The sequence below is a fragment of the Otolemur garnettii genome, unplaced genomic scaffold (genome assembly GCF_000181295.1).
Source record: "Otolemur garnettii isolate 467f Iridium unplaced genomic scaffold, OtoGar3 scaffold00112, whole genome shotgun sequence".
Taxonomy (NCBI): domain Eukaryota; kingdom Metazoa; phylum Chordata; class Mammalia; order Primates; family Galagidae; genus Otolemur; species Otolemur garnettii.
Window position 1 is genome coordinate 6,799,601 of NW_003852507.1, and position 15,172 is coordinate 6,814,772.

At 46.0% G+C, this 15,172-nt stretch overlaps 1 protein-coding gene across 1 annotated transcript in view; it reads right to left on the reverse strand.

Moving 5' to 3' along the window:
* Positions 1-6,640: 6,640 nt before the first annotated feature.
* The window catches only part of RAD51D (RAD51 paralog D), a 23,195-nt gene continuing 14,663 nt past the window's right edge, over positions 6,641-15,172 (reverse strand). The window contains exons 7-10 of the mRNA XM_003797196.3: positions 14,381-14,471; positions 14,185-14,255; positions 8,077-8,241; positions 6,641-7,324 (exon numbers count right to left, since the gene is read on the reverse strand). Of these exons, the coding sequence (XP_003797244.1) occupies positions 7,241-7,324; positions 8,077-8,241; positions 14,185-14,255; positions 14,381-14,471 (411 nt within the window). The 3' untranslated portion in view covers positions 6,641-7,240. The remainder of the gene's footprint in view (positions 7,325-8,076; positions 8,242-14,184; positions 14,256-14,380; positions 14,472-15,172) is intronic.

A 15,172-nucleotide genomic window follows, 5' to 3' on the forward strand; every position in this document is an offset into this window, starting at 1 on the left:
AATCTGTAATCCTAGCAGTCTGGGAGGCTGAAGTGGATGGATTGCCTGAGCTTGCAGGTTCAAGACCAGCCTAAGCCAAAGTGAGACCTTGTCTCTGAAAAAAATAGCCAGATGTTGTGGTGGGTGCCTGTAGTCCCAGCTACTTGGGAGGCTGAGGCAAGGGCATCACTTGAGCCCAGCATTTGAGGTTGCTGTGAGCTATGATGCCACCGCACTCTACCAAGGGCAACAAAGTGAGACTCTGTCTCCATAAATAAAAATTTTTAAAAATCCTCTTCCTTGACTTTGTATCCTTTTCAGCACAGGGCCATTGTCTTTGGCAAAACCCAAACTTAAACTGAGGACATTTTACTCAGAAACTACAGCGAGGGTGAGGAAGAGCAGAGATTCAAGGGCTACTCGAGGAGTGTGTAGAGGCTGAAATGTAGTTGTATAGCCCCAGGGCATGTGGACCTTCCACTGGCTGGGACAGAGAACCCCATCTCGCCTGGTGAATGTCATGGCCAATACCCAGATTCAAGGGAAATGCAATGAGGTCTTTACTTTGATAGAAGCTAACTACACATAACCTAAGGCTCAAATTCAATGATAAAATATTAGAAGCACCCCACTCAAGTTAGGAACAAGACAAGGACGATGGCCGTTTTTGCTTCTATTCTACATAGCACTTGTAGTGTAGCCAGTGCAATAGGGCAAGAAAGAAATGATAAAAAACATTCAGGATGGCCATTGATTAATAATATACCTATCTCTAATTTAAGCTGTGCATCATAGAGCCTCCTTCTCCAATAGCCATCCCCAACACACAGACTGGACAGTTTAAACTCCACCCAGACAACTCACACCATGAGAGAACACAGCAAAAACCTAGTAGATATACTCTCTGTCCTCCTGGCCCACATCTCAGGAATGCACAGATCCTATTGTTCTATTAATTTTAATTTTTTTTTTTTTTTACTTATAACCAACTTCAGTTGCAGTCCCTGTTGTTTTTCATTCAGTTTTATTTCCTTCTACTCTTCAGTTCTTTTGATACTAATGGTATCTGCCTTTCCTGAGTGTTTGTCATTGTGTCTCCTGACTTCCCTGGGGGGAATCAGAAATAGCTGATAAAGTAGATCTCTGATCCAGCTTTTTATGGTGAGCTAAGCTGAAAAGAGGTTGGGATGTGCATCCTTTGCCATCAGGGCAAAGTATGAAAAATAATTTTGTTGAAACATTTACATACTTATAGCCGAAGGCAGTGAGAGGATGGGAAGAAGTGGGTTTGGGATCAGACTGGAGTTTGGATTACCCCTGCTGCCACTTATTAGCTTTATGCCCTTAACTTTGCTGAGCTCCCATTTACTGTCTGGAAAATGGAATGACTCCCTGTGCCATAAGGCTGCCCTGTGAGAATGAGGGTATTCTCATTCTCATAATGAGATGAATATGGAGAGCATAAGGACACAAGAGAGCTTCAATAACTCGCTTTTAAGACCATGGCAAACACTAGTGAGCGGTTAACCACCCAACATCCGACTCATCCAAACACACCCCCTTTCTAGTAGAACTTCCTTTCTCTTCCAGTGGCCACAGCACATGCTTCAGGAGAGCCTGTCCCCAACCTCAGCTCCGGGGCTATTTCCCAGTTGGTCTGAGCCAATCACAGTGGTCCCATTTTCCTTGCTGGACATGAATTGGACATGGGTGCATGAATCAATTCTACACACAGGAGATATGTTGAGTCACCTTTATTTATTTATTTTTTTTGAGACAGAGCCTCAAGCTGTCGCCCTGGGTGGAGTACCATGGCATCATAGGTCACAGCAACCTCCAACTCCTGGGCTCAAGTGACTCTCCAGCCTCTGCCTCCCAAGTAGCTAGGACTACAGGCGTCTGCCACAATGCTCGGCTATTTTTTGGTTGCAGCTGTCATTGTTGTTTGGTGGCCAGGGCTGGATTTGAAACTGCCAGCTCATGTGTATGTGGCTGGCGCCTTAGCCACTTGAGCCAAAAGTGCCAAGTCTTGAGTCACCTCTGATTCAAAGGAAATTTGAGTTTTCCTTTGTTAAATTAAAATTTGGCCTGAGGAGGCCTCAACACAATCTCACCCTTAGTACTAAAGCAATTGAAAGCCAAAGTAGGCGAACACTTTTGTAATAAACAGCTGAATCTCAACTGTTTGAGAATGACAGCAGCCAAGTACCAGTCATTTGCAGGTAACCAACTGTCCAAACTATGTTCAAAGCAAAGCAAAGGCAGAGCTATAACCAATCAGCTGTCTCTGTACCCCATTTCCATTTTCTGTCCATAAATGCTTTCAGATCATGGTTGCAGCCCTGGAGCTCTCTGAACCTATCCTGGTTGTCTGGGATGCAATATTCTAGAACCACAAATGAAAGCCAATTAAGACCTGCAAAACTCAGCTGTGCTCAGTGGCTCATGCCTGCAATCCTAGCACTCTGGGAGGCCAAGGATGGTGAATTGGTGAATTGCCTAAGCTCATGAGTTTGAGATCAGTCTGACCAAGAGCAAGACTCAGTCTCTATGGGCATTGTGATGGTCACCTGTGGTTCCAGCTACTCAGGAGACTGAGGCAAGAGGATCACTTGAGCCCAAGAGCCAAGAGTTTGAGATTGCTGTGAGCTGTGACACCATAGCACTCTACCGAGGGTGACTAAGTGAGGCTCTGTCTCAAAGAAATAATTAAAAAAAATATAAATAGCCAGGAATTGTGGGTGCCTGTAGTCCCAGCTATTTGAAGGCTAAGGCAAGAGAATCACTTGAGCCCAGGAGTTTGAGGTTGCTTTGAGCTATGATGTCACAGCCCTCTACCAAGGGTGACAAAGTGAGACTCTGTCTCAAAAAAAAAAAAAAAAAAAGGAAAAAAAGAAAAAAACCCTGCAAAACTAGGTTTGCTGTATTTTGTCTAACACCTGGTTCTTTTTTTTTTTTTTTTTTTTTTTTGAGACAGAGCCTCAAGCTGTCCCCCTGGGCAGAGTGCCGTGGCATTACAGCTCACAGCAACCTCCAACTCCTGGGCTCAAGCGAGTCTCCTGCCTCCGCCTCCCAAGTAGCTGGGACCACAGGCGCCCACCACAACGCCCGGCTATTTTTTGGTTGCAGCCGTCATTGTTGTTTGGCGGGTCCGGGCTGGGGATTTGAACCCGCCACCTTAGGTGTACGTGGCTGGCGCCTTAGCCGGTTGAGCTATAGGCACCGAGCCTAACACCTGGTTCTTAAAAGGACATAAGAGGAAGTGACTCCTTTCTTGCCTATATTGTCACGTCTGGAATAATGTTCAGAATAGCTGCAGCCAGGCTTTGACAAGGACAATGAAATTGAAGGCAAAACCAACACAAAAGGAGAACAGAGCTGAAAGATGTAAAGGACCTATGCCAACTGACCACGAGTCAGTCTTAATGTTATCAGAGATAGAAAGTTCTTTATTGTTTACTCCTATCTAAGCCAGGTTTAGTTATTTGCAGCCTCAGTGGTACATTAACCTTTAGCCTGAGGGTCTTTGGGAGTTCAAATGCCTGACTTAGGGCTATCAAGTGCTAGCACACAGCAAGGCGTAGTAAGGACTTGACATCAATTTTGTCAAAGGGAGGACATACAATAATAGTCTGGCTGTAGAAAGACGTGTAAAGGCTCTCTCTGGGCACGTGATGATTAGATTAAGAGGAACAGACATTCCTGCATTCTCCTTTGCTATCTTTAAAATGCATTGAAGCCACTCATACATTTCTCTAAGGATTAGAGAGTGCTCTGAGGTCTCAAACCTCCAGAGAGGCAGTTGAAAGCTCCCTTAGTCAAAAGAAGGCTGAGCTAGAGCCACTCCTTCATTTTTAAAATTTTAAATATATATATTTTAAATCATTCATATATGTTGAATAATTACCAAGTTCTCAGATCATGGAGAGAAAAACTGACAAAAGTGTAGGAACCCACGGGCAGATACATGAACATAAAAAGTACAGGAAAGTTAATATCAACATGCTGTGGCCATTGGAAGACAATGGGAGTTCCAGAAAAGGCAAGGCGTAAAGAAGGGAAGTTGTCAGGGTGGGGGAACCAGACATGGTGAGGGGTGGTCAGAGGTAGACACACAAGCAAAGAGCAGAAGGCACTTGGGCTGAGCCCAAGTGGTGTGGCCAGAACCGAGTGCAGAGCCAGCACACAGGCAAGACAAAGCCCTGCTCTAGAAGCAAGGGCCCAAGGATGAAGCAGGCTGTGGGGAGCAAGGCCTGCAGGAACATCATCATGGTGTGTGGAGAAGCGGTGAATGGAGTACCTTCCCATGTGGGGCCGGAGAGCCACCTGGGTAAGGGTTCTGGTTATCTTTAATGGGTGTCGGTGCCTCAGCAGGGTAGAACTGTGGGTAGATGGTCTATAGATCAGAAGTCCAGGGTTCCAGGCCCCCTTCTGGCCACTGGGGCTGTCACTTTTCATTGATACCAAGGTTCCTTCTCAATAGGATGGGGCTGGGTAAGGTGGCTCAGACCTGTAATCCCAGCATTTGAGAAGGTCAAGGCGGGAGGATTGCTTGAGGCCAGGAGTTCGAGACCAGCTTGAGCAACACACTAAGAATGCACTCCAGCCTGGGTGACAGAGACACTGTCTATAAAAGCAAAAGACTCTCTGGGCTCAGTGAGTAATCCTAGCACTCTGGAAGGCTAAGACAGGTGGACTGCTTGAGCTCAGGAGTTGGGAGACTAGCCAGAGTGAGACCCTGTCTCTACTAAAAATAGAAAAACTAGCTGGGCATTGTGAGTGCCTGTAGTCCCAGCTACTGGGGAGGCTGAGGCAAAAGAATCGCTTGAGTCCAAGAGTCTATGGTTGCTGTGAGCTGTGATGATGCCCATGGCCCTCTACCCAGTGTAACAGACTAAGACTGTCTCCAAAAAAAAAAAAAAAAATTACAGGGTGGCACCTGTGGCTCAATGGGAAGGACGCCAACCCCATATACCAAGGGTAGTGGGTTCAAACCTGGCCCCAGCCAAACTCCAACAACAACAAAAAAGCCCGGCGTTGTGGCAGGTGCCTGTGGTCCCAGCTACTATGGAGGCTGAGGCAAGACAATCACCTAAGTCCAGGAGTTGTAGGTTGCTGTGAGCTGTGTGATGCCACAGCACTCTACTGGGGGCAACAAAGAGAGACTCTGTCTCTACAAAAAAAAAAAAAAAACCTCGGGCAGTGCCTGTGGCTCAAAGGGCTAAGGCGCCGGTCCCATATGCCAGAGGTGGCAGGTTCAAACCCAGCCCCGGCCAAAAACTGCAAAAACAAACAAACCTACCTACCTCAATAAATAAATAAATAAATAAATAAGAGCAAAAGACAGAAGGGCCAGATCATCTTTACAGGCCTCCCAAGCTGCAGTCCTAGGATCCTCAGTGAGGCACAGAGCACCTGGAATCATCACACTGAGAAACAGGGCAGAGGGCCGAGGGCAGACAAGGCAACCAAGCTCCACCTTGAACGTCAGCTTTAACTGACTGTTAGTGGATACCTGGAGTGCTGAACGGAGAAAAACTGCAAAAACACTCCCAAACTCCACAGAAAAGGATGCCTGTCGTTGATTGGTGAGGTCTGCTGTGGATTCAGAATGCCAAAATGGTACCAGGCGTAGAAAGCATTTGCGGTTCCCAGCTTAATGTATTGCTTCTTACTACGGTGGCAGGAATGTGCCAACTATCCATGGTACAAACATGTTAAAGATTAATTTCTCCTGGGGTCTTTTGTGAAAGAAGTGTGAGGGTCCCCCCAGCCTTGGGCTAACCACCCTGTTCTCACTCAGTCCAACACCCTTGAGCTGGCTTGCCACTTACTCCCAATCTCCCACACTTCTTGCTCCTATCCCTGCAGTGTCGGACACCTCTAAATGTCCTATCTTCTACAGGTAACCAACTCTCCTTTCCTAAAGCCAAAACACAACTAACTAATTAATTACATAACAGGCTCTCTAAGAAAGGAGACTTCCCTTTAAAACACGTGGCCAGTAAACAATCCTGATTTCTCTACTTTGCCTTGCATTTCTCATTCCCTGGCATCATCCTCCCCTCTCAGCCAGGGTCACGGGTCATGGTGCTGGGAACGCACAGGAGAGTTATTTCCTACACGAGGGTACGAGGCTCTGGTACAGCTGGCAGGAAGAGAGGTGTAATTATATTGCATCTCGGAGCCACCAGTAGTGAAGTTTTGCATAAAGGACTAGATTAGCCATGTATTATTTACGTCGGCATCCATTTTCCCAGCTGGCTCTATTTACTGTGCAAATTCTCCTCTCTTTATGGACAAGACCATGGTTCACCACCTCTGGTTACTCTATACTGTGGAGACGGCCCGCAGGGCACCATGCATATTAAACAAGTGGCTGGATTCACCAGGAGCAGGTCATATCCTCCCTTCCTGTTAAATTATATCCCTGAGACTGCAGCAAGCTCACATTCTCACCGAGTCACGGGGATGTATGCAGGTGTGCGAAACCAAATCAGCAAAAGCAGGAATAACTTCATGGGGGCCTTGTGGGGAAAACTGAAAAATCACCTTTTGGAAGAAATCAGGTGGCTCTGGGGCTCAGGGTATTTCCTTTTGATATTTTTAAGAGCAGGACATAGAGGGAGAAGTTTTGCATTTATAAGGTTACTTATTTTATTTTTTTGCAGTTTTTGGCCGGGGCTGGGTTTGAACCCCCCACCTCTGGCATATGGTGCCTTATCCTCTTGAGCCACAGGCGCCGCCCATTTATAAGGTTATTTTCACTCTAACTCAGAGACAGAGCTAAGGGGAAAGTGGCCCCCTATCTTTATAAATAGAAAAGCAGAGGCAAAAAAAAAAAAAAAATAGAGAGAGAAGCAAAGGCAAATTAGAGTCTTCCCGGCTAGGTCTCTGTGCTAGGATGGACCACAGGACGAAATAGTGACACACAGGGTTATCCTCCCAGTCACTACCACGTTTCTTCAGAGATGTCCTAAGCCAGGGTGAACTTGGCTCCCACCGGAAACATACACGGCAGAAACCAGGAAAGGAAACTAGACGCCAGCATGAATTTCCGGACCTCTGGCTGCAGTGTCCTCTCTTGCCTGTAGCTTGAAATGTGTCTGCAGAGAGTGAAGCTGAGGAGACCGAGACGTCTCTTCGGGCCAGCTTGAGAACTTCTGCATTCCCAAGTGCTGGGTGGCAGTAAACAGCAGGCATTACTGGGAAGGGAAGTTGACAGGGCACTTGAAGCCTCCTTGTTGCCCAACAGCACCAGTCACGTCTGATCTCCCTGTAATGCTGGGCTCGGCTCTGCAGTCCCCCAGGTCCCAATGTCTACCATCTCCTGGAAACCTGTTGGCTAGAAGAAGAAATTGGAAGGAAAGCTAAGTGGAGTTAAGCACTACAAGTGGGTAGCCCCTTTTATTGCAGGGTCCAGCATCTAAAAAATTCTTCTGTAAGACGCCTGTAGGCCAGGCGTGGTGATTCACACCTGTAACCCCAGCACTGTGGGAGGCCAAGGCAGGTGGATCCTTGAGCCCAGTAGTTTGAGATGAGCCTGAGTCAGAGCGAGACCCTGTCTTTATTATAAACAGAAACAATTGGCAGCGTACACCGAGGCTGGTAGGTTCGAGCCCAGCTCAGGCCAGCTAAAAAAATCAACAATGACAACTGCAACCAAAAAATAGCTGGGCGTTGTGGTGGGCACCTGTAGTCCCAGCTACTTGGGAAGCTGAGGCAAGAGAATCACTTTAGCCCAAGAGTTTGAGGTTGCCATGAGCTGAGACACCACAGCACTCTACTGAGGGCAACATAGTGAGACTCTGTCTCAAATAAATAAATAAATAAATAAAAATAGAAAAATTAGCTAGGTGTTGTGGCAGGTGCCTGTAGTCTCAGCTACTCAGGAGGCTGAGTCAGGAGTATTGATTGAGCCCAGAAGTTTGAGGTTGCTGTGCACTAACTATGATGCCATGGCACTCTACCCAGGGCAACAGAGATTCTGTCATGGAAAAAAAAAATACACACACACACATATATATAAAGATACCTGTGGGCACAGAAACCACCCCCAGGGCCTAAGATTCCTGGCACCCTCCTGAGGCAGGTCACCTGGCGGGGAGATTTGGTCAGACACACTGTACGCTGCCTTCCCGATGCTTCTGCTCCCTCGATGATGTCCAGGAAAAGCCGGGTGCTTGGCACAAAGCTCCAAGAGCGCCCAAGGGCAGGTTTGAGCCTCCCACTGTCCCTGTCTCGTGTCATATGGTTGGTCACCTGCAGTAAAAAGACTTACAGATCCATGGTGCTAGTACAGAGGACATCTGTTTCTACTGCTTCATTTTACGGATAGGAAAACTGAGGCCTAGAAGACAGAAATGACCTCCCGAAGGCTCCATAACTTAATGGCAGATCTTGAACTAGAACCTGTGGCTCCTGACTTGCACCCAGCTCTTTCCACTAATCCTCAGTGCCTTAGGCTAGATCCCAAACAGAAGGCAATGGGGCAGATGTCTGGGGGAAAAAGCAGTGATAACTTGCACTTTTCAAAAGGAAAGTCAGGCCACGTGTGGCAGCTCATGTCTGTAATCCTAGTGCTCTGGGAGGCTGAGCCGGGCAGATTGCTTGAGCTCAGGAGTTTGAGACCAGCCTGAGAAAGACTGGGACCCCCATTTCTACTAAAAATAAAAAAATTACCCAGGCCATGTGGTGGGCACCTCTAGTTCCAGCAACTTGGGAAGCTTAGGCAAAAGAAATGCTTGAGCTTAGGAGTTTGAGGTTGCAGTAAGCCATGATGGCACCACAGCATTCTACGCAGGATGACAGAGTGAGACTCTGCCTCAAAAATAAATAAATAAGTAAATAAATAAAGGCTCCGCTCCTGTAGCTCAGTGGCTAGGGCAGCAGCCACATACTCCAGAGCTGGCAAGTTCAAACCCAGACGGGACCTGCCAAACAATGACAACTACAACCAAAAAAATAGCTGGGCGCTGCGGTGGGCACCTATAGTCCCAGCTACTTGGGAGGCTGAGGCAAGAGAATTGCTTAAGCCCAAGAGTTTGAGGTTGCTGTGAGTTGTGATGCCACAGCGCTCTACCAAGGGTGACATAGTGAGACTCTGTCTCAGAAAATAAATAAATAAATAAAAGGAAAGCCAAGGGTGGGCCACATCTACCCAGCCCTTTGTGTCTGGGAGTGTCTGTGTATAAGGGTTGAGGAGAATTTTAGGGGAGGAGGTCCTTAATCTGAAGGGTCAGCTCTACTTTACCCAGGCTAGTCACAGATGTAAGCAACTTAAGTCTCACAGCATCTTCCAGAGTGGACCCCTCAAGGGCAGGGGCTGTGGCTTGTTCATCATCATCACTGCCTAAGCCCAAACCTGGCACATAGCAGGTGATTGAATACCTACAGACCAGGACAGGAGGCCCTGGGACCTCGTATTAGGACAAAAAAATAGAGAAACAGATCTTAACACTGCCAGAGGGCACACAAATTAGTATAACCTTCCTGAAAATTCAGCACTTTCCCACCTAAAAAATACACATATACCTTAGCAATTAAATATTTAGGAATTTGAGGAAATGAGATGTGAAAAGAGATTTAGATGTAAGAATGCTCACTGAAGTTTTATTAATAGAGGAAAACCAGTAATGACCTACAGTTCCAACAATCAGAAACTAGACAGATTATGGAATAGCAGGGCTGGTAAACTGCAGCCCACAGGCCAAATTTGGCTTGCACATTTGTTTTTTGCAAATCAAGTTTTGCTGGAACACAGCCATGCCCACTTGTTTATGTACTGTCCATGGCTGCTTTCATGCTATATTGGCAGAGCTGAGCAGTGGTGACACAGACCATATGGTCGCAAGGCTTGAAGTATTTACTATCTGATCCTTTACAGGGAAAGTCTGCTGATCCCTGTGGATGTCTGTGGTATAGGTGTAAATAAAATAATATGCAGCTACAGAGCCGTTGTGGAAAGCAGTGTGGTGATTCCTCAAAAAATTAAAGGTAAAATTACTGTATGATCGCTAGGAGTGGTGGCTCACACCTATAAACCTAGTACTCTAAGAGGCTGAGGCAAGTCAATTACTTACGCTCACAAGTTCCAGACCAGCCTGAGCGAGAGTGAGACCCTGTTCCTAACTAAAAATGAAAAACTGAGGTAAGAGGATTGCTTGCCAAGAGTTCGAAGTTGCTGTGATGCCATGGCACTCTACCCAGGGCAACAGAGTGAAACTATGTCTGGAAAAAAAAGAAAAAAATTACCGGCTCAGCGCCTGTAGCTCAGGGGCTAGGGCGCCAGCCACATACACCAGAGCTGGTTGGTTTGAATCCAGCCCAGGCCTGCCAAACAACAATGACAACTACAACCAAAAAATAGCTGGGCATTGCGGCAGGCGCCTATAGTCCCAGTTATTTGGGAGGCTGAGGCAGGAGAACTGCCTGAGCCCAGGAGTTTGAGGCTGCTGTGAGCTGTGACACTATGGCACTCTATTGAAGATGACATAGTGAGATTCTGTCTCAAAAAAAGAAAAAGGTTAAAATAGCAAATTTTACATGTCCAAAGAAACTGGACAAAGGTATGTAGCTGCTAAAAATAAAATTTTAAAAAATGTAATTATTATAGGTATGTAATAGTTGTATATCTTTATAGAATCCATGTGATGTTTTGATATAGGCATACAATGTGAATTAAATCTTCTTTGTGTTAAGAGCATTCCAATTTTTGGTGGCGCCTGTGGCTCAGTGGGCAGGGCACCAGCCCCATATAACAAAGGGTGATGGGTTCAAACCTAGCCCGGGCCAAACTGTAACAAAAAATAGCCGGGCACTGTGGTGGGTGCCTGTAGTCCCAACTACTCAGGAGGCTGAGGCAAGAGAATTGCCTGAGCCCAGGAGTGGGAGGTTGCTGTGAGCTGTGATGCCACTGCACTCTACAGAGGGCAATAGAGTGAGACTCTGTCTCTACAAAAAAAAAAATTCTTGGGAGGTGCCTGTGGCTCAAAGGAGCAGGGCGATGACCCCATATGCTAGAGGGGGTGGGTTCAAATCTAGCCTTGGCCTAAAACTGCAAAAAAAAAAAAAATTCCAACTTCACTCTTTTATTTTGGCCAGGGCCAGGTTTGAACGTGCCACCTCTAGTATATGGGGCCGGTGCCCTACTCCTTTGAGCCACAGGCACTGCCCCAATTTCACTCTTTTAAAGTATGTCCCTAACTTGTTGTTTACATTTACTTTATTGTGCTGTCAATTGTTCATTCTATGTAACTATAGTTTTACACCCATTAGCGATACCCACTTAATCCGCCCCACCACCACCATTCCCAGCCTCTGGTAACTGTCATTCTACTCAGTCTCCATGAGATCTTTTTTTTTTGCAGTTTTTGGCTGGGGCTGAGTTTGAACCCGCCACCTCCGGCATATGGAGCCAGCACCCTACCCCTTTGAAGAGATTAATTGTTTTTAATATTTAGCTCCCATATGAGTAAGAACATGCAAGATTTATCTCTTTGGGCTTGGCTTATTTCACTTAACATGTTCTCCAGTTCCATCCATGTTGTTGCAAATGGTAGGATTTCATTCCTTTTTGTGGTTACATAGTATTCCGTATATGTACCACGTGGTATATGTACCACAATTTCTTTATCCATTCATCTGTTCATGGATAGTTAGGTTGATTTCATATCCTGATTATTGTGAACAGTGCTGCAGTAAACATGGGAGTGCAGCTATCTTTTCAATATATTGAATCCCTCTCCTTTGGATATATACCCAGTGTGAGATTGCTGGATCATATGGTATTTCTCTTTTTAGTTTTTGGGGGAACCTCCATACAGATTTCCATAGTGATTGCACTAATTTACATTCCCACCAACAGTGTATGAGGATTTTCCTTTCTCTACATCCTCACCAGCATTCATTATTGCCCTTTTCTTTTCTTTGAAACAGAGTCTCACTTTCTCACCCTTGGTACAGTGCCATGGCATCATAGCTCTCAGCGACTTCAAATTCTTGGGTCAAGCAATTCTCTTGTCTCAGCCTCCCAAGTAGCTGGGACTACAGGTGCCCACCACAATGCTTGGCTAGTTTTTCTATTTTTGGTAGAGCCGGGGTCTCAGTCTTGCTCAGGCTGGTCTTGAACTCCTGAGCTTGGGCTATCCACTTGCCTCATCTATAGTGCTAGCATTATAGATGTGAGCCACTGAGCCTGGCCTGAGTTACTGAAGTTCCTTATAATACGTATGTGTGTAGTCTAGTTATTACTCCTTCATGAGATGGGTAGTTTGCAAACATTTTCTCCCATTCTATGGGTTGTCTCTTCACTTTGTTCACTATTTCCTTTACAGTGCAGAAGCTTCTTAGCTTGATATGATCCCATTTTCCAATTTTGCTTTGGTTGCTTATGCTTTGGGGATATTACTCAAGATTCATTCCCTAGACTCAGTCCTGAAGCTTTTCTCCAGTGTTTTCTTTTAATAGTCTCATACTTTCAAGTCTTGGATTTAAGTCTTTAATCCATTTTGATTTGATACTTGTACATGGTGAGAGATAAGGGTCTAGGGTCTAGTTTCAGTCTTCTGCATATGAACATCCAGTTTTCCCAGTACCATTTACTAAAGAGACTATTCTTTTTTTTTTTTTTTTTTGAGACAGAGCCTCAAGCTGTCCCCCTGGGTAGAGTGCCATGGCATCACAGCTCACAGCAATCTCCAACTCCTGGGCTCAAGCAAGTCTCCTGCCTCCGCTTCCCAAGTAGCTGGGACCACAGGCACCCGCCACAACGCCCGGCTATTTTTTGGTTGCAGCCGTCATTGTTGTTTGGCGGGTCCAGGCTGGGGATTCGAACCCGCCACCTTAGGTGTACGTGGCTGGCACCTTAGCCGGTTGAGCTATAGGCGCCGAGCCTAAAGAGACTATTCTTACCCACTATATGTTGTTGGCCAAAAATGAAATCCTTAAACATTCTAGTTAAAAACATGAGAAATGGACTGAGATATCAAGTTTCTTTCTTTCTTTCTTTTTTTTTTTTTTGAGAAAAGTCTCAAGCTGTCACCCACCACAATGCCCAGTTATTTTTTTTGTTGTAGTTGTCATTGTTGTTTTTAGCTGGCCCAGGCCAGGTTCGAATCTGCCAGCTTCGGTGTATGTGGCTGGCGCTGCAACCACTGTGCTACAGGCACCGAGCCTATTTTGTTTGTTTTTAACAAGGTCAGTTTAGTTAGAAAGTTGGTAAATAGCTGGGTGCAGTGGCTCATGCCTGTAATCCCAGCACTTAAGAGGCCAAGGAGGGTAGATTGCCTGAGCTCACAGGTTTGAGACTAGCCTGAGCCAGAGTGAGACCTCATCTCTGAAAAATAGCTGGACACTGTAATGGGCACCTGTAAGTCCCAGCAACTAGCAAGGCTGAGGCAAGAGGATCGCTTGACCCAAGAGTCTGAGGTTGCTATGACCTAAGACAACACAGCACTCTACCAAGGGTGACCAAGTGAGACTCCATCTCAAAAAAGAAAAATAAAAAAGAAAATTGGCAGATAGTATAAGTATATGGTCAGGAAAAAAGTTTATGAAGATACATCTAAATATTAATACAGTTTCTGTGGATGTGGGGATTGACTATGACTTTTAATCTTATATTTAACTATTTCTTACCCTTTCTATGAGAAGCATGCAGACTTTTAAAGTACTTCTTCACAAGCAGAAAAATTTACTTTAATAGCAAAAGATCCATTTATATGGAATTCTGGAAAACTATTGCAATAGAAAACCTATCAGTTTGGGGATGATGCCTGTGGCTCAAAGGAGTAGGGTGCCGGCCCCATATGCTGGAGGTGGCGGGTTCAAACCCAGCCCTGGCCAAAAAAAACTGCAAAAAATAAAACCTATCAGTGGTTACCTAGGGCTGGGGGACCTTTTAGTGGGGTAACAATACTGTATACAACTGTATCCATTAGTCAAACTTTAAACAAGGAGAAAGTTACTCTAAGTAAGTTATACTTTAATAAACCCGACTTTAAAAAAGTAGAAAAAAAAATAAGACCGTTCCTGATCCCCTTGGCTATTTATGGTTCAGAGCTCTAGCTGATCCAGGGAAGGTGAGCTATGTTCTATGTTCCTTTCCTAAAGGGCCATTTTGGAGTTCAGAAGCTGCCAGTTAGGGGAAATAAAGAGCCACCTCTAACTAGAAACCAAGTTTGCTGGCCAAGCCTGCTTCCTTACCACCACTGCTGTGCCCAGGTCCCGGGCCAGGGTCTTCAGCTCTCGGGCCAGCTGCATCATCAAGGCCAAGCCTGGAGGCAGAAGAGAGACAGAGAGGCAATGGGGGGCCTGGGATGAGACTGGCTGGAGGCCAGATCCCAGAGCTGGGAGGCAAGGGTCATACTCTCCTGAGCCCAGGCTCTGCCATACCACTCACCTTCCCTCTGCTGACCTCCCAGGAGTGGGGAGACCACTGCAGTGACTGAGTCCACAACTACCACCTTCACAGTCCCTGAAGAACTGGTCACCTGGAGGGGTGGGGGAAGCAGGTCCTATGAACCAGCTGGCCTCCAGGGCACACCCATTATAGCACAAGCTAGCTCCTCTATCAGAAACCAAACCAGTAAGAAATAACTTCCTCTGTCCCAAACACAGCTGCATGGGCCTCACCAGATGTGATCATCGCACTGTATCTCCCTGTCCCCTTTGTACGTATAAGAGACTTACTGAAGACTTGAGTAGAAAGAGATGATTTAAATCACAGGCCATCGCAGATACACTAAAATAACCAAACTTTAGGACATCTGATTCAGAGTCCTGTGGCTGCAGTTGTGGACCTCTCAGTGGCTATTCTTGGTCCTACATCCAGCTTCCCACCATCAGCCTTTCTTTTCCTTCTCTGACTCCCTCCCCTCTTCTCCTTCCTGCTAACTTCTACTCCCAAATTCCTTATTTCCTTTGCTGAAGAGTTTATCCTCTCTTTACTTCACTGCCTCCTTCTAGATCATGTATCCTGGGCCTCATCTTCCCTTTCTAAAATAGTTCCAAATAAAGACTGTTCTTTCTCTAAGAGTAAGTTTTGTTTTTGTTTTTTTTTTGAGACAGAGCCTCAAGCTATCCCCCTGGGCAGAGTACCATGGCCTCACAGCTCACAGCAACCTCCAACTCCTGGGCTCAAGCGAGTCTCCTGCCTCAGCCTCCCAAGTAGCTGGACTACAGGCGCCCGCCA